At 42.5% G+C, this 19,866-nt stretch overlaps 1 protein-coding gene across 1 annotated transcript; it reads left to right on the plus strand.

Annotated features, from left to right (window-relative positions):
- Positions 1 to 1,815: 1,815 nt before the first annotated feature.
- Positions 1,816 to 14,281, plus strand: LOC132568492 (ribonuclease H1-like). Its single transcript, XM_060234367.1, has 8 exons — positions 1,816 to 2,397; positions 4,396 to 4,452; positions 5,942 to 6,063; positions 8,481 to 8,580; positions 10,330 to 10,384; positions 11,979 to 12,063; positions 13,430 to 13,554; positions 13,978 to 14,281. The coding sequence occupies exons 2-8, from the start codon at positions 4,403 to 4,405 to the stop codon at positions 14,062 to 14,064; spliced, it is 624 nt and encodes a 207-aa protein (XP_060090350.1). The 5' UTR covers positions 1,816 to 2,397; positions 4,396 to 4,402; the 3' UTR covers positions 14,065 to 14,281.
- Positions 14,282 to 19,866: the final 5,585 nt, after the last annotated feature.

Genomic DNA, 19,866 nt, shown 5'->3' on the forward strand with positions numbered 1-19,866 from the left:
GGGAAATGACTGCTAGGCACTCCATTATTTTCTATGGAGACCGATTTTCATGGGGTATAATGGAGAATTGATTTGCGGTATCTGGGGCTCGGGGGGGGGCTGTTTTTTGAGGTAGAGACACCAAATCTGCAGCATAGCATCTGATGGCTCTCCTAAAAAACCCCCACCACGTTTCAAAAAGATTGGATCAGGGGGTCCAATTCTATGAGCCCCAAAAGAAGGTGCCCCTATCCTTTCCAATGGAGGGAAGGCATTTAAAATGTTTGCAATCCCTTCACATGTGATGGCCAGAACTGCCTTTGGAATTCAATTGTGCTTGTCACAATCTTGCTCCTGGCTCCACCCCCAACGTCTCCTGGCTCCACCCCCAAAGTATTTCTTGAATTGGACTTGGCAACCCTAAACAGATGACAACCCATCAAATGGTTCAATTGATATATGAATCCAGTCCTCCTCCTTTCTTTCTTCCTACTGCAATAGAATTTGGATCCACAGACCCAGCTTCTTCAATAAATCAAAATAATACATTTCAAAATGCCCCCGCTTTGATCTCAATGCTATTTATGCATACTTTCCTGGCAGTAAGCCCTGTTAAACACAATGGCACTTACAGCAAATGAGCGAGCACATGGTTGTGCAGAAAGAAGCTTTTGTGATGGTTCATTTATTTAAATAAAAATCAAAATGACAATCAGGGGCCCAAATTATTGACAGGTCAAGAAACTATGTTTGGCTAAAGATCCAGATGGGCAGCTGTATTGTTCTGAAACAACAGAACCAAGTTTTATTCCAGTGGCACCTTTAACACCAACAAAGTTTAATTTGGGGTATAAGATTTCGTATCTGAAGTATTGCCTGTGCACAAAAACTTGTACCCACAAACTTTGTTGCTCTTAAAGGGGCTTAAACTTCATTTTGTGTTTGAGTATATTCCACAAATTTAGCCGCTATGTTATGCCGATGGAAGAAGAATACAATAAGGGCCTAGACAGTAGCACCTTTAAGACCAACAAAGGTATAAGCTTTTGTATATCACACATACGCACTTCTTCAGTTCACTTCACAAGGAAGTTTATGCTTGAATAAAACGTTGTTGATCTTAAAGGTGCAGCTGGACTTCTACTTTATTCTGTTGCTTCAGACCAAGATGGCTACCCACTTGGATCTATCTTCGATGGAAGAAGAGTTCAGGGGAGTCTTGTGGCACTTGAAAGGCAACCCACTCCTTCATACACCAGGAATGAAGTCTCATAGTGTGGCAGCAGGCATAGGATCAATAGAAACATGCTTAGAAATTATGTAATCAGCTAAGAAACTATAATCAATATTAAGAATAGGATCAATAGGGCAGAGGTGAAAAGCTTTAATGTCATGCAAAAGGGCATCTGTGCTTCTATGTATTACGAAAGGCCTCCACGTAGTCTATAGTTACTAAAAAGGAGAACTAAGAGCAGCTCGCTACGGATGGCTTGCAACCGCAAACAGTACTGTAACCGAAGCTTATAACCACGGTGGTTAGTGCATAGGAAGCAAGCTTACAAAGGCCCCTTGAATCACCGGTGTAGCAAAGTACACAAGAAGCAATATTGCATCAATATTCCGTGTTGGGTGGGAAAGTCCCAAACGGTCCAGTGTTATTAGAGATGCTTGCATTCTGTAACCTAGGCCTCGCGATCATAAATCATCACCAGTGCAGGAGGACATGGGGCCAACAGCGTATGTTTCGTAAGCCAGCACTGTATGTTTTGTAATCATGTGACATTTGATGGAATATAACTTTGAACGATATAAAAGCTCGTGATTTTTCTGTAATCCGGGTTCAGACTCTCACCTTTGTGGCAGAAGCCATGGGAGTCTGTTCCCGTACGTACGTATATTAATAAACTGAAAGCTGTTTTCCTGAATACGCCTCAGGCCTCCTCTGTCATTGAACCAGCTTTAACGAATTGAGGCAGGGGTCTTCCTGCTACAATAGCACCTGGAGTCCTGTGCATGTATGATGGTTTGGAACGTCCTGCTGTAGCAACGGATCACCAGATCTTTCCACCCCAGACCTCTGACGGAATTCGAGAGCTACGAGTTAAAAGAGAGAAATAAATTGGCGGGAAGGGATTTTTGCTCTCTTCCAAAAACTCCCCCACCTCCACCTTGCTCTTTGTAAATGAGCCAGAACCAACAAAATCAAAAGGGGGAAATTCTAGAAAAGACAGAGTACTTCATGCTTGTTCCTGGAAAGGCCCTCTAGCGCTTTCTCTTTAGCTGTCCCCCTTTCTTTTGCTTCTTCTGTGGTTCTTCCCAGTGGTCTTAAAAGCACAGAGAGGAGGAGCATCTTCATCGCTTTTTTGCTTCTTTAAGAGGGCAGTAGTATTTGTTGCACTCTTCGGACCTACGAAGACGGTAAGTACGAGGAGGGAGACAAAAGGCAGAGCCAGAACTGAGGTCTGGATACAAGAAAAATACATTTGAGTTATAACTGTGTCTCTCTTGCAATGTATGAGGTCAGGTATTTATTTCACAATTGGAAAGGTGCTGCAGTCGCAGAGCTACTTCGGTGAACATCTGTGGCTTCTTCCTTCCATTCTCCTGATCACGTTAACTAACCTGATTCCTTTTCTCGAGCCTTTTTTTTTTTCCTTTTTGAGGGGGAAAAGCAAGATTTTGGTTTAATGATAAAATCCGAGGTTGTTCTTTTCCAGAAAAATCTAACTTCAGTTTCGCTTTCGTCTTGGCTCGATGTTTTGTGTCTGTTTGGTTGGTCTTAATAAAAAGCACGCCACATATATTTCTTTTTGAAGTTTACATGATGTGAATATACAAAACAGCCGTTTCCCTTGTCTTTTCACCGCTGGCTCCGTTTTATACGTCCATTCACATCCATATTAATCCGTCGAAGATTGTTTTTGAGTAGGGGGAGGAGGCGATATCTGAAAGGCACGAGTGACGTTTACTTTTTTGACCAAGTCATTAGGCTTGCATTCCAGCAGCTTGGTTGAGAGTCGGGATGAAAAGTCTCTAGAAGAGCGCAGACCTTCTTTCTTTTGGAAAGTGAGGTGCTCTTGAGTTCGGTGAACCTTTCCACGGAGTAAGCGCGCGTGGCTGGCTATGGTGCAGTTGTATGGAGAGCTCCCTGCGTGCTTTCCTGCAGAAGTGGGGTCCACGGAGTTCAGGGATTTGTTCTCAGGTGCACCGATTTGCAGCCCGAGAGAAATGGGGGTGGTGGTGGCTTTTCTTTGTAAATGATCAGATTGGTAAATTCGCCTGGTGTAAAGAATGTACGAAGTACTTACTGGCTTGGAATATGCATAGTACTTTCTTTAGAATGAGGATTCGTTGTTGTCAAGAAAGAACCGGGAACGCCAGGCTCATTTTCCCTGCTAGGATGGAGGGCTATTAATACACTTGGGCACCAGTTGCTTTGGCCTCTGCTAATAGTTTTCCCGCCAGTAGAGTTGGCGCTTGTAAGCCGCCCTGAGCCCGCTTTGGTGGGGTAGGGCGGGATATAAATCGAACAAATAAATAAGCTGTGATCGCACACACAAAATAATGCACTTTCAATGCACTTCCCAACTGAGTTTTGCCAGTTCAGACAGTAAAATCCAGTTGGAAAGTGCGCTAAAAGTGAATTGAAAGTGCATTATTTTGTATGTGTGATCACAACCGTAGTTCCACTTCCTGTTCCTTGATACTGCCGTGTGCGAGGCAGTATAATAGTTCAGAAAAAAACGCTGCTCTACTTCTAGAAATAGAACAACCAAACCATATAAAACATACAGATAGGAATCTTCATCATGCCACTGTGGCCACAAGGAAAAAGTAATTTAAAAAGGATGATGGGAATAAGGTTTTATTATGACAATTATAATTCAAGAAGCATTTTAAGGTGGATGGTGAGCTTGATATAATTTAGCACACCTTCACCTCTTTTTCTACGAAATTACCCCTGCTCAGAAGTAATCTTAATCTTGAAGTATCAGGAATGGCTGAGTACTTCTGTAGCCATTTTCTACAAAATCTCTCTGGCTTTGCATACTTTGGACAGTTTTGTGGGGGAAAACATTAGAAAGTTTGTCAAATCTTTGAGTTCAGCAAAATTCTCACAGGGGGTTTGAACTATGGAGCCCAGAAGCAAAGTTTTTGGGGGGGGGGGTAAGAAAGAAAGAGCACAATAACATAGAGGTTCCGGAGCTCCACTCCTGTGACCTGCCCAAAATGAGGCCTGCTTCTGAGTAGTTGTTGCCAAAAGCTGTGCTGTAGATGTGGCAAACATGTTTTACTGTGATTTTATTTTTGTTTTATAGCGTATGGCCTATGGGCTGTTAAACTGAATGGGCTGAGGCTTCAGGGAAGGTGTGGATTGTGCTTTGCCTGCTTGATTCACCCTTGTTTTCTCTACAGCAGGAACATGCCTTATGGTGTGCGCAACGGCAGGAAGACAGGAGTGTATTCATCCTGGTAAGCAGCCGAAGGTGGATGGTCTGGTACTCTGCCCCCTCCCCTCTTAATTCTGCCCTGCGGGTTGCATCAAAGGTGTTCCCTATACTTAAAACTGTTATCCATTGATTTGGTGAGCTCAGTGAAGTTTATTTCTGAGGAAATGTCCCTTCTTGTGGTTAGATTTTACACCTTTCTTCATCAGAAGTCATCAAACAATTTGGGTTCCTCGTTTCTTGAGAACATCAGTGCCCTGGTGTTCAGATGACAAAGATCCTGAGCTGTCACATGTCAGCCGGGATGTTGTCTTAACTTTTCATGCTAAGTGTTGTCACTGAGAGTATTGTTCATTGTGCTCAGTTGAAAAACAATATACAATGGGGAAAAACAGGTTAGAAATGAAGTTTGAAACAAGTGTGGTCCCCCCTCCCCCCACAATGAGCTCTTATTTGTGCTCATTTCTTTGGGTATTTACTTCCCTGTTTTGTCCTCTTTTCCAATTTATCTTCAGAACAATCTTGTGAGGTAGGTTATGCTGAAAGAATGCAACCGCCCTAAGATGATACATCAGGCTTCCATGGCAAAGTGGGGATTCAGACGTGGCCCCCAAATATCACTGTGCACTGATTCTTTTTGGGGGTTAACATTGGAAGTAAGGGCCAAGCTAGATGTTACAGCAACCAGAGGTTTCACCTGTGTCTGCTGCCATTTTAGGAATGAATTTGACCATTTAAAAAATGCAGTCCTCATGGCATGTTTTTGAATGGTTGTATTCTTTAAAATATAGCAGAGGTGGCCAACGGTAGCTCTCCAGATCCTTTTTTTTTTTTTTTGCCTACAACTTCCATCAGCCACAGCCAGCATGGCCAATGGGGCTGAAGGGCGTTGTAGGCGAAAAAACATCTGGAGAGCTGTCGTTGGCCACCCCTGACATATCGTTTTGCTCTAAGAGGGAAGAAGTGCTTTGGAAACCTTTTATAGTTCATGCTGATTATTAAATGGTTAAATAATTAGTGGGGATGAATTGAAATTACTGGCTTTTGAGTAGGGGCTTGAATGTGTCTTGATGGCTTGAAGCTGGTTACCTGGATTCTGAATCTAGCTGCAGTTTCCTCTCCTTCCATTAGTCAGGACTGGGATGCTGGCTCAGGCATTCTTCTGTTTTATTTAGTTTGTCTGTGCTCTAGCTTATATTGCTTGTTAGTACATGTTCTTCTACAAATTATAGGTTGATCTCCCCAGACTTCCTATAGTACAAAACAAAGTATAGAAACTGCCAAAGCGTACAAATGGATTTCTTACAGTCTCTCCCCCCTCCCACCCCTGCTTTTGAATCACAACCAAAATTAACTAGGGTGATAAATACAAATAACTGTAAATATGGGAAGGGATTCTCAGGGGAATTGAATCCTGGAGGGGTGGTGGGGCAGGGTGCTTAGCTGCTCCCCGTCCTTCTAAAAGCCTTTATCGCACAGCTTGTTTTGCCATTTACCCCGTAATCTCTTTATAGGGATGACTGTAGAGAGCAAGTGGATGGATACCGAAATGCTAGTTTCAGAAAATTTGACACAGATGAAGCTGCTAGGGACTTCGCAAGTGGCGGGTCATCACAATATGCATCACAATCCACAAGTAAGTCTTGCAGAAAGAACTGGTGCTTGGCAGATACATGGAAGTGGGCATGATGTATTCCACTGTAAATATGTCTTAGTAGGAGACCATGACAGCTAGCAGGAAAGAAAGGAAAGAAATATGCCTGGTTGATGCCAGGCAGGTTTTCTTAAGCAGAGGAGCAAACTCAGGTAGTATTTGGAGCATGGAGATGGTCCTTGAGATAAATACATACCACTAAACTGAGAATAGGGAAGTTCTACTGAAATTCACCACTCATAGTCTGAGAAGCTTGAAAATCAGAGCTGCATTTATATGTACACTTCAGTGAAAATTAATCCCACTGAAGTCATTCAGAGGAACAGGTGAAGTCTGACAAGTCACAGTCTTAGTGCTTCAGATTTGGGTCTTTCACTTCTGATGACGATCTCACTTTGCATGGAAGGTTCTGTTCATACTGAAAACCTCTGTTGCATAATATAGTATCTTCCCTTTATACTGGGCATCTTGGTGGGAGATACAAGGAATACAGATGTTTGACTACCTTGTGATCCAGTGGTTTTTACTGAAGGTGCTCCTCATACTTGTCTTTCTAGTATTGTAAGAGATGCTTTGACCTGTGCATGCTGCAGCCCTCCTGCTTTAGAGTCAAGCCAGTTTAGTCTGGTCTGTCAGAAAGATGTGCTCTGAAATTCACTGTCGCAATTATCTCTAAACAAAATTTGAGTCCAGTGGCACCTTTAAGACCAAGAAAGTTTTATAAGCTTTCAATCATCACTACCTGGGTGCATTTACACACCAGTCTCCAATTTTGATATATTTATTTGCTTCATTATGTTTCCTCAAGAATTACATCCAACAAATGCTGACCATATAAACTAAGCTTTTTATTCTTTGCATCTTTTAAACATCTTCATTATGTTATATGCTGATTGCTGCTCACCTACTACCTATACATATGGAATGGTAACTTCCATTTCAGTGTATCTGAAGAAGTCTTAAGTGCACACAAAAGCTTATATCTTAAATAAAACTTTGTTGGTCTTAAAGGTGCCACCGGACTTTAATTTTGTCCTGTTGCTTCAGACCAACAAGGCTACCCACCTGAAAGTATAATCTCTGTCATCCAAATACTTGTCTGGCCCTTGAATCTTCTCTTGATGGGTGGGTAGGAGGTCTAAATGTAGATGAATGAAATGCTTCTAAGGTACTCTCAGAGGAAGAAAGTATTAACAAAATCTGCCTTTTATGCCATGCAAAAATCTGTACCATAGCAGTAACAATGAGGGTAGATTCTGAGGGCTGCATTCTGATATTGATTCCTGTTCTGCACTTTTGCTTCTCTCAACTCTGCAAAGATGCTTGAGTGTATTGCTGTTCATTCGCAAATCACAATCAGCATTCTCAGATACTCAAACATATATATTTAAAACTAAAAATGCCTGAAATAAATTGTGTATCCACTGTCTTTCAGCTTAAATACTCATATCCCAGAATTAATATTTCAGTTTACTGCCTGTTTTTCCCCCAAAGGTAACAAGCAGTATGGCTGATGAAAGAGCAGATAAATTACACAATAATAAGGCTACATTCTGGTCAGATTAGCTCATACAAGAGACCAAACAAAGAGCTCTCAGGAAGTCAAGCATAATAGAAAATGAAGAAAATACATTGAAGTGCCTTGCACAGCTTCAGGGAATAATCTTTTGTAAAAGGATAAGTTGCAGACCACGATCCTATATTCATTTATCTGGGAGCAAGCCTGTGTTCATTTATCTGGGAGAAGGAGATTCACTTCTTTCAGGAGTTGTAGTTATATGTATGGTAACCTTTTTAATAGGCTAATGAGTTTTGTGCTCTTTCTTCTTCCCTGGTTGTAGTTGGGAGTGAGAAATTAGATAAATTATTCCTGTTTGTTACAGTGCCATCTGCCTTGAGTATATATGGCACTAGATTTTCAGAAGCTAGATAAATCTTCTGTCCCAGAGGAAATTATGCTCTAATTTAGACAATGAGGGGTGACAATAGAGGAAGGCCATATGGGTAGCAAGAGCTGCACAGTTATAGTTGAGGCTTTTCCTTGACTAAATCCTGTTAAGTGTTGAACCAAAGAAACACCATAGCAAAGGTGGGCTTAGAAGACAGATTTGAGGGAGCAATTTTGTCCAGTCTAGAATTTTTAAAAAAATCTATTGAAGTAAACTTTACTGAAAATGAAACAGTTTTTAAATTGGCTAATAAACAGAAGAACGTGTACATTTATGCAGAAGTCCATTTTAGGACAAGTGAAAAATCACATATGTTGAAGCAGCAACTACATTTTATGCCCAAATAGAAGTTATTAGATTTTGAGTCATTGTGTTTAGGATTGTATTTCTGAATTCAGAAATTTAAAAAGTGATATGCCACACGAGTAAAATACAAATTTGCATTTGTAGGAGACTATCCAGTTGTTTATACTGATGGATGTTGTTCAAGTAATGGGCGTCCTGAAGCCCGTGCTGGAACAGGTGTCTATTGGGGACCTGGTCATCCTCTGTAAGTATGATCTCATGATAATTAGAAAATATGCTTTAAAATTCATTTCTGTAACTGTACTTTTTAGTTCATACAAGAGCGTGCACAGTGTATAAATGTACTATGCAATGTACAGTGTATGAGTGTATGCACATACAAATACAAAAAAAGCTAATGTTATAATGGATACATTCTTCCTGCTTGTCCTCAGGGGCTTAAGGAACAAAACGGTAATATGTACAGTTGTTAGCAATCAGACCCTCCTGCAGAGGGTGCAGTTTGCACAGAGAGAGGTAACACCCTTAGAAATATCACCCCAAAATGTGCAGAGCAATGCTGTCTGGCCTATAAATAAAATGGATCTGAAGCACACAAAATGCTGCTAAGTGAGAAGCCTGGAACATATTTTTTTTTAAAGGTGAACCATACAGGCTGCCCATCCGGCAATTACTTCCTGTCTTTAAAGAAAATGTTATCAGGACAAATGGGTCTCCCAGGAAAGACATTTACAGCCCTTTGAACTAATCTCACCATACCAGGTCATATATCCCTCTCCCCATTTGTTTATCCTAAATATACACTTCTGACACCCTTCACCCAAATGATAAACTTCCCATCCCTAATCAGGGGTCATCAAAAGCCATAAACGCCTAAAGGCTCCCTCTTCAAAGGCTTCCCAAGATCACATCAAAAGTTTTACCCCTGAGAAAGCCATCCAGCTTCCGCTCTCTGGGAAGCCTATCAAGTTTTTTCTTAGGGCTGACCTGTCAGCATCTGTCCCAGGAAACATGTTTCCTAGAAAAATAGCACCCATCTCCAGAGCTGTGGGTGTACAGCATAGGTATGACATCCTTGAGTGCTTGTAATTTTGTAAAAAATTGAATGAACCGTTATATGAGGGCTTTTATTTACATTATTTGTAGTCTGCTTTTCTCACTGGGACTTAAAGCAGATTGCACAGAGTGATTCAATACAATCAACAGAATGGAACATTCACTAAACAGTGAAAGGGGGTTTGAGTTGTAAAACCAACCAGAAATTCAAAAAAGCAGAACTGAAGCAAAACATAGATGTTAACATAACACATTAAATGATGCAAGATTACATAGCAGGATCCAATATATCGCAAACTCAACAGTAATATAAACCACAGTCCCTAATTGTCCATGTAACTTTGTGAAACATAGTACACTACCATCCTATTGCCTACATAGAAAAGCCCTCTTGAATAATTAAGTTTGGAATAGTTTGCAGAAAGCCAGAAGTTGGGAGCCTGCCTGACCTCAGGCAGAGCATTCCACAAGGTGGAGGCCACAACAGAAAAGGGATGTGTATTAGCAGTTGTTGATTTTGGCCATTTGTAGGTTGTTACCTGCACAAGGCCCTGTTCAGATGAGCAAAGCTGTCATGGTGGAGCATAGGGGGAAAGACAGTGTTGCAAAGATGAGGGTGCAAGGCCATGAAGGGCATTCTATGTGACAGCCAGTATCTTGAATGAAGCCCTGTATTTGATGGGCAGAATGGTAGCAATATGCATGCTTCACCTAAGAAGGTAAAGGAAAGGTCCCCTGTGCAAGCACCAGTCGTTTTCGACTGGGGTGATGTTGCTTTTCACATTTTCATGGCAGACTTGAGCTGCAGCATTCTGTCACTATCATAAAACCCAACTCAAATAGCTGTAACTTTCTTTTACAGAGATGGTTTGCTATTTAATTTCTACATAAAAGCAATTTCTGATCAGTTGATCACCTTTTCTTGTTTGTTTCACAGAAATAGTAGTGAGAGACTTCCTGGGCGGCAAACTAATCAAAGAGCTGAAATACGTGTAAGTTGCAATACAAAACTTGAAAGACCTGTGTTAATCTCAGCTTCCTGATTTGCTCTTTTGCTCACACACAAGGTGATTAATAGTATCACTTTATGGTTCTATTAACAGATACTGTCAAACGATTGGTGTTTTATTAACCAATCTCAGCTCATATACTCCCTCTTCCCTTGTGCATTGCCATTTGTGGCAAACCAGTTTGTCAGTGCAAGTAACCTGGCAAGCCATGGTTGGTGCTTGCCCTGAAAAGCAGACTCCAAAGCTACAACTTGATCATAGCTTCCAAGTCTGCCTTGGAGACAAAGCATTTACATAGGTAGTCAATTCAGGTGCAGCAGCAGTTAGTGGCTTCTTAATGAAACACAGAGGGGACTGCAGAAGCAGGAGGGAGCAAGTGAGTTGATACTCATTTCTGCACTTTCAAACTGCAGTCTGGCATGGCTTCTAACCAGCCCTAAAATTTTGTCTGCCCCAAGCCTCTATAAACGGATTGTTTTATCACCCATTGGGAAAATAAAAAGATATATTTTTTGTGGAATTAATATTTAAGTGTGCATATATCAACATATTTATATGTGGGGATCATGCGGTTGGAATGTTATCTGATTGTCTGCACCCCACAAAGTCTGAAGGCTGAAAAGGTGTGTGTGGATTATGCATCTGGCATGACGCCCAGACATCCGTTATGTCTGGGGACACAAAGAGCACTGGCCTTTTACAATCAACCACATTCTTGTTCGCCTTCACAAGTTCCCATTTTTGACAAATGTATTTCTAGACGCTGCTAGCTGGTATTAATTTTGGTAGACTATGTAAACGCCATCTCCTTGTATGGAACAGGTGTTTCCTGTTATGCTTTGTTCTGCACTATGCTGTAAACTGGAGTATTTTTGGTACAACTTGAACATGTATAAATAAAGGAGGCTTGCACAGAAAGCGAGTCTTTTTCCTCTCCCAATACACGTGTCAAGTAATCATTCCTACATTTATACATCTCATATAAATAGACTTTGTTTTTTGCTTGTTACTTTCTACAAATCAAACTGAATACTAAGAACAAATAAATAAACTCCTTCCTCTTTATCTTATTTCCTTTTTTTACTTGATTTCACCCGATCCCCGTGCCACTTAAGATTAGAATAAGAATTGGGAAAATAAAATATTTTAATAGAGCACTATAGCAGATTATGCAGTTCATACCAGTGTTCCCTTTAAGCTGCAGAGTCCTGTGAGCAAAAATTCTACTTTGTGAGCTACTGGCATTAAAGTTGTGAACTACTGCATAAGTTAGTGTTCTCTGGGATCATCCTTCCTGAGCTAAGACAAAAATGTGTGAGCTGGAGGCTAGAAGTCTGTGAGCTAGCTCACGCTAGCTCAGCTTAGAGAAAACACTGGTTCATACATACATGAATTGATAGATTTGACTTACATGCCTCTCAAATAGTTGAAGAGAGGTCCATAATGGAAGCTTTCTGTAAGGGTTAAAGTACATAAATGACCATATATTCAGTGTCTTGAGGGTAAATTTTTATGACATGTCATAAATGGTTCTGTTTATCTCCTAACTTGTGATTTTGCCAAATATTTTATTCAGGCAGCTTGCAAAGCTGTAGAGCAAGCAAAGAGTCAAAACCTCACGAAACTGAATATCCATACTGACAGCAAGTTCACCATTGATGGTAAGCTCTTGGATTTTTTGAATAAAGTAAATTTATACATTGCCCTGTTACATAATACACAGTGAGCAGTGGAGACCTATGAAGAATCGCAAGGAAATCCTTGTTGTCTCTGCCATCTTCATTTCCCCATCTCCCTGTCTCCCCAGTAATGAAACCTCCCTTCCCTTCTGGCTTTTCCTGTTTCTGACTTTTCATTTCTGCCAGAGTTAGTTCAGTAGAGTAGTAGAAAATAACTCATTGTGATTTGTAGATACCATTTTTACTGGTATATTGATTGTGATTTGGGTCCTGCTAATAAAGTAGCAGGTTAATGTATTGTGTATATAATTTAAAGCTATTCACCAGGAAATGCTTTGTTGAGAAGAGTTGGCTGTATGCCAGTAAAGTTGACTGACTTGAGACTGAAGGTACCTGTAGGCCTATAGTTATTTCTGTTCTTTCTCCATCCAGCTGTTTCAATCACAATGCATGTTTGGATTTATCCTCTTTCAGTGTGCCCATATGCAGTCCCAAACAAGGGGCTAGCGGGGGATAAACTCTGCAGTTGCCTAGGTAGAAAATGAGATTAGTCCAGAAAACTGGTAGGATCCATTTCTGTCTGAAGCTGATGGTGATAACTTGTGAACATTGTAAAACAGGTCAGTAAGGAATTGAGGATTTTAGCACAGATATAATTGCTATTTTGAACATGGACTAAACAACTTCAGAGGATCCATCCAACTGCCTCTCACAGCTAGGAACTCTGCTCATAAGGAGTCACTTTCCAGAAGTTTAACCTTTCTTATGTTATGGAAGACCAGATGTAAAAGGACATCAAATAGGACAAGACTTAGATAACCTAAGAGATGCAACCTTTTAAACCCAAGCCAATGCATTTATGAGGGTGTTACTCTGGATGGCGCTGTTCTTTATTTCCTGTCTTTAAAAGGGCAGGCTGACTGCTCTATTTATCTGCAAAGTGTGGGGATAAATTCATTATAGATCCATTAAATGTCCAGATCTAGCATGTTTGCCTTTTGTAACATATCAGCTGGATGGCCATGTGCAGATGCCTTGGAAGCTGTGAGATAATTTCTGCAGTATCTTTAAAATGACTTGATATGATCAATCTAGGTGGGCAGCTGTGTTGGTCTGAAGCAGTAGAACAAAGTAGGAGTCAAGTATCACCTTTAAGACCAACAAAGTTTTATTCAGAATGTAAGCTTTCATATGCATGCATGCTTCTTCAGATGAAGGAATGAGGTATGCATGCATACGAAAGCTTACATTCTGAATAAAACTTCGTTGGTCTTAAAGGTGCTACTTGACTCCTATTTTGATTATGCTCAAGTTACATTCTTAAAAGGAATTCTTTTTTCTTCTGTAGGTATGACAAACTGGGTTCCAAACTGGGAGCGTAATGGTTGGAAAACCAGTACTGGGAAAGATGTAGTGAACAAAGAGGACTTTCAGCAGCTTGCTGACCTTTCAAGAGGCATGGACATCAAGTGGGTATGTAACAAAACTGCTGATGGAGTAAAGAATGAGTACATATCTTTAAAATGCAAATCCTGCAACAGAGTATGAGTGATTTGGTTGTGTAGTCATGGTGTTCACAATAACAATACAAGTATATTGCTTATACCGGTATAAGAGATTAGAACGAGGGTGTTTCAGTTCTTTAAAAGGAAGCTGCCCATCATTCTGGCTGTTGTATTACTTCTCAGCTGTGCTTTCTTGGGAAGAAAGAATAAAGCGGATTTCATAGTTGTAGACAGATGCTGGAAAGAGGTGGAAAAGGAGTTCTGACAGAAAGAATTGCACTTTGTTTCCAAAAGAATAAAATTATATTAAAGCATTTGGTGATTAGTAGTAGTGGTTGTAGCAGATGTTTGCCATACGCTTTTAGTTACTTTGGAAACCTCTTCTCAACAGACACACGTTCCAGGTCATGCGGGATATAAGGGAAATGAAGCTGCTGATCATCTTGCAAGAGAAGGAGCTGGAAAACCCCGATCATAGTGTTCCTTAATAGTTCTCTGGCAGTGATAACAGTATGGGTTAACCTTTGTCCGCATACTTTCCCTGTTTTAAATAGGCATTTTCAGGGTTCTAATAGAAATTTATTCCATTTCTGTTGGTACTAAAATGTCTTATGTTTTTAGGCAGCACATCTCCATAGTGGTGTTCTCAGCTGCAAATTTGTGTCTTTCAAAATAAAGATTTCTGTTTTTACTCAGTTGTGGCATTTCTGCAGTCCAGTCTTTATATATGAGGTCATACAACACACACAACCCCCCCCCCCCCAAAAAAAAAGTTTACCCACAAAGTGCAAAATGTCAGTGATTCATAACACAGTGATCATAAACTTGCATTGCCCTGATGAACTTGCATTCCATTGTCCAATCAGATTCAGTCCACTTAATCATGAGGGTCACGGAGTCTGAGTGCAGTATTCACTTAACTTACAATGTGTTACGCATGGCAAGCATCAGTCTTCTATAACGATAAAAAGGATGCATGTGCCTATAGCAGGCATAATTCAACAGTAGTAAAGAAGATAGGAGTTCTACAATCAGCTGTCAGAGTACAGACAATCATCATGGTGTTGCAGGTGCCATAAATGAAGGAAACTGGAACATCCTCACTCAGATTTATCTCCAGGACATCTCTCTTACATGATGGAAGCAACAGTTAACCTGTTAGAATCCTGGAAGGTGGAGGCGGCAGTGCTAGGGTGAAGATACCCCCTCCTTTACAAAAATAGGAATTGCTCAACTATGCTGTGCACTGAAGACCACTGAGAACTAGACTACTGTGAGACTTCACTGTTCAGGGAAGTTGAAGAGAAGTCACAGTTGCACAGATGGAGATTGTGGTGGGTTCTTCATATTCTGATTGATCTCTTTTAACAACAAAATATAGCTAAGTGCTGTTTTTGGGGAGCATCTGGGGACAGCCTTTATAATGTAGAGCATCTGGGGACAGCCTTTATAATGTAGTGAGTGCAGCTAGGAACAGCCTGGTCCCAAAATACAAAAGGGGATTTAGAATCTGGATAAATACTGTGGATGTTAAATGAACTATCAGTCTAGCTGGCTGCTGAAGAGATTTGAAAAAGAGTTGGTTATTCTTACAGAGTACGTGTGCACATGTACTTAAATATTTGGTGCATCTTAGGAGATCTCATAGCCTTTCCCAGCAGTGCTACTGTAGGAGAGCAGGAGAGTCTGCCTTCAGAAACGGAGGTCTTCATGGGCAGGTGGGCAGCATGAATTAAGAGACTAGCTGGTAGGTTCTCTCATAAATAAAACAATACCACACCCCTCCTTTGCCCTGCTATAGAGAGCCCTAGGATGTTACTGCAAGGAAATGGCTGACACATTTGGCAACAGCATGTGAGTTGCGCATTCCACTTCAGTATGCCTTATTCCCTATGCAAAATGAGATGGTGTTGCATGGTCCGCTCGCTCTGTGGGTAAGAGGTCACATTCGCAGACACTTGCCCTACAGGTTTCTGGTTGACATTCCGTGCCTGATTCAGCCAAGTAAAAAAAAAATACCTTTGCATTTATGTGAAGTTCTATCAAGTCACTTCCAATTTATGGCAACCCTATGAATTATTGACTTCCCAAATGTCATTAACAGCCTTGCTCTGGTCTTGTAAACCTTGAGGCTTCCTGTGGTTTCCTTGGTTGAATCTATTTCATGTTGGGTCTTCCTGCTGCCTTCAACTTCTACCATTACTCTTTCTCCAGTGACTTTTGCCTTCTCATAATGTGACCAAGGTATGATAGCTTCAGTGATTTTCACTTCTAGGGACAGTTTAGACTTGATTTAATCAACAACTCACTTATTTGTCCTTTTGGTCCTCTGTGGTATCTATAAAATTCCCTCCCAATACTACACTTCAAATGAGTCAGCTTTCTTCCTGTGAACTTACTTTGTTTTCCATCTTTCACTTCCATGCATAATGGGAATACTGTAGTATGAATTATTTTGGTCATACTCAGAAAATATTTAAGAATATTTTCTAGCTCCTTCATAATTGCCCTTCACAGTCTCCTGATTTCTTGGTTGCAGTCTCCCTTTTGGTTGATGATAAAGCCCAGGAGCAGAAAGTCTCAATTTCTTCATCAGCCTTAAAATTGTATAATTCCTCAATAGCGATTACTTTTGTTTTTAAGCTCACCTGTAATCCTGCTTTGCCACTTTCTGCCTTACAATGGCTCTCCTCTTTCCTGGACGGTCGGGGACAAAGAGTGGCGATTGGGGGAGAGCTGTCCCAGAGATACCCATTTAATTGTGGGGTGCCTCAGAGGGCAGTGCTCTCCCCGATGTTTAACATCTACATGCGCACCCTTGCCCAGATTGCCCAGAGGTATGGGCTGGGTTGCCATCAGTACGCTGATGACACCCAGCTCTATCTACTGATGGACGACTGGCCTGGCGATGTCCCAGAAAATCTGGACCGGGCGTTGCAAGCTGTGGCTGGCTGGCTGGCTCAGGCTGAGTAGGTTGAAGCTGAATCCAACGAAGACGGGTCCTGTGCCTGGGCCATGGTAGTCTAGGAAGGGAAATTCCCCTACTGGTCTTTGATGGTGCACCACTGAAAACAGTGCGCAGGGTCAAGAGCCTGGGGGTCCTACTGGAGCCTTCCTTGTCAATGGAGGCCCAGATAGCAGCCACTGCTAAATCCGCCTTTTTTCATCTGAGACGGGCGAGGCAGTTGGCTCACTTCCTGGAGCACGATGACCTGGCAACAGTGATCCATGCAACAGTCACCTTGAGGTTAGACTGCAGCTAGTGCAGAACGCAGCAGCCAGACTGTTAATGGGACTCCCTAAGTGGGAGCACATACAGCCTGGGCTGCGGGAACTGCACTGGCTGCCAATTTTGTACCGGATTAGTTACAAGGTGCTGGTTACTACCTTTAAAGCACTATATGGCCGAGGACCTGCCTAACTTAGGGACCGTCTCTCCCCATATGTTCCCCAGAGAGTGCTTCGATCTAGCTCGCAAAATCTGACAATCCCTGGGCCGAAGGAGGTCAAATTGAAAATGAGAGAGAGGGCCTTCTCGGCTACAGCTCCCCGCTGGTGGAACCAGCTACCAGAAGAGGTACGGGCCTTGCGGGACCTTAACCAGTTCCGCCGGGCCTATAAGACCGTCCTCTTCCAGCTAGCTTTTTAATGTGGAAATTATACCATCACTATGCAAGCTATGTTATATCTGTAGCACCAATTAATCTGTAGTTTTAAATTTTGTTTTATTGATCTCTTAATTGCTTAAATGAGTAATAACTGTAAATTGGGTTATTTTATCTGTTTTATTTTATTATTGTAATGTATTTATATTATGTGAGCCGCCCTGAGCCTGCTTCTGCGGGGAGGGCGGGATGTAAATTAAATATTATTATTAACCTCATCAGGAGTTGTTTCAATCTACTATTTTCTGCCAGTAATGTGCATATCTCAAATGGTGAATGTTCCCTCCAATGTTTACTCCATCTAAATCTAATCCATTTTTAAAAATATGTTCTGCATGCAGATTGAACACAAGGAGATAAAATGCGTCCTTGTGTGACACCTTTGCCAATTGGAAACCATTCTGTTACTCAATATTCTGTCCTACCAGTAGCCTCTTGTCCAAGTGTATAGTAAAAGGCAAAGGTAGTCCCCTGTGCAAGCGCCACTCCTTTCCGACTCTGGGGTGATGTCACAGCAGGACATTTTCACAACCAGCATGGTCCCCTGCTGTGTCCCTTCCTTCCTGCCCACCCAGCCTCTCTCTCCCCACAGCAGGCTGCCTGGGACCCAGCTGAGCATCCTGGCAGGGTCTGGGCCCCTGGAGCACATGGCTGGCTCGGGCTTAGGCGAGCAGCACCAGCAGTAGCGAGGCCAGGGCACACGGCCAGCCCAGCAGCTGCTCCTTCCTCCACTGGCTATGACACAGTGATGGCAGCAGCAGCACTGGGCTTAGTGGGCACTGTGCCCGAGGCAGGCTTGGCTCTCCCTCCTGGCCTGCAGTAGTCTGCCCCAGCCGCTAGAATGATGCCCTAGAGCAGGGGTGGCCAATGGTAGCTCTCCAGATGTTTTTTGCCTACAGCTCCCATCAGCCCCAGCCAGCATGGCCATGCTGGCTGGGGCTGATGGGAGTTGTAGGCAAAAAACATCTGGAGAGCTACCATTGGCCACCCCTGCCCTAGATAGCAGCCTACTTCGCTGACTTCTTAGAGCAGGGGTGTGTCATGGGTGCTGGGGACCCTTCAGAGGAAGTTGAGTCTGATGAGGAAACTGTGCCCCTGCCACCTGCACCAGTGCCCCTGCCTCCTGCTGGAGAAGATCCCAGCCCCCCTGCCTCGCCCTCTCGGGTGGCTCGTGTGCGTGACCGCCTCCGGCAGGACCTCAGGGATCGGAGGAGGGCGGCACGCTCACAAGCAAGACGCTCCCTGAGCCCTGAGTTCTGAGAGGATTCTGGCCCTTCTAAGAGCAAGGATGCTTGAGTGGTAACAGGATCCTGGCTGCCTCCCTGAGCCAGCAATTAGCCCAAACGGGCAACAGCCAGCAGAGGGCTATATAGCTGTGGGCTTTGGGAGGAAGCTTTGTGGAAGCAACTAGTCATCTCCCTGACATTCTAGCATCCACTCCGGCTTGACTTTGGTTCCTGACTCCCTGACTTTGGCTTTGGACTTCTGGACTCCCTGACCTCGGCTTCTGGACCTCAGACCTGCGATACTTCTACAGTGATTCGGATTTGGCGCCTCGGACCCTCCTGCTTACTGGCTACAGACCTCGGACTGCCTCTGGACTTTGCCTGACCCGGCCCCAGCCGTGACAGGGTGTAGAACTCATTTGTTATGAGGGCGGGATCTGACAAATGAGACCGGGCCAGGCCGTGTGTGTACCTATTTAAGATGAGGTAGCACCTTAAAGGACACAGACAAACACGACTAAAGATTTTTTAAAAAAATAAAACATGCTTAAAATATTAGAAGTTCTTGGTCTTAAAGGTGCCTTTGTATTTCTCCTTTAGGCGAGCACAAGGGTATAAGTTGTCTGTCTTTTAACCCTGTACAGGGCTGCTTCACCAGCACTTCTTGGAGAAGGTCTTGATGAGCAGCCAAAGGACATTCCTTTTTGCTAGCAAGGAGAGGAGTCACCCAGTTTGAGAGACGCTGCTCAGAAGGTTCTCATAAACAGTATTTGACCCGTGCTTCCGAAGAGGGACCAACTCAGCTACCTGCCAATGCTGTTAATCGTGGAAAAATTCTGGGGCCTGCACCCTCAGCCCCCCAAGTCTTAAGGGTCAGTGCGAGATGAGCCTGGAGACAATTCATCCCAGAGAGAAAAACAGTCCAGTCTGCTTTGCACTAACATACCATTTATTAAACTTCATTCAAAAAAAATAGAATACTTGCTAGCAAACATGGTAGAGCTTTCTGTGCGGAGTCCAAGAGAGAGGCACATGCGTAGAAAGCCAGCTTTGCATTGGTCAAATGCATTTGGGAGTTTATTTTCATACTACAGAATACCCCCCAACCCCAGTTGTATGTAGCACTATGAAATTGTAGAACAGACTTTTTGACTTTCCCATTCTACAACATTTAGCATTTGAGTCTACTTAGAAGCAAATATCCTGATACTAAAATCTAAGCATCACCTCCTGGGGGTTATTCTACCACTGCTCGTTTCAAGGGCCCTGAAACCTTTTGCTCTGGCCCTGTTTCTTAATCAGGGTCACAACTCAAATGGCAGCTAAATTGGCCTTGGAATTTGACGGTTGGTGGTGCATGACAAGGACTGACTACAGTTAAATGTCTTG

Source organism: Heteronotia binoei, chromosome 1 (genome assembly GCF_032191835.1).
Source record: "Heteronotia binoei isolate CCM8104 ecotype False Entrance Well chromosome 1, APGP_CSIRO_Hbin_v1, whole genome shotgun sequence".
Taxonomy (NCBI): domain Eukaryota; kingdom Metazoa; phylum Chordata; class Lepidosauria; order Squamata; family Gekkonidae; genus Heteronotia; species Heteronotia binoei.

Bases quoted from the DNA above. Each gene is read 5' to 3' on its own strand.
- LOC132568492 (XM_060234367.1), top strand. From the start codon at position 4,403: ATGCCTTATGGTGTGCGCAACGGCAGGAAGACAGGAGTGTATTCATCC. The intron at 6,064-8,480 runs GTAAGTCTTGCA...TTGCATTTGTAG, and splicing joins ATATGCATCACAATCCACAA to GAGACTATCCAGTTGTTTAT. The intron at 13,555-13,977 runs GTATGTAACAAA...TCTTCTCAACAG, and splicing joins GAGGCATGGACATCAAGTGG to ACACACGTTCCAGGTCATGC.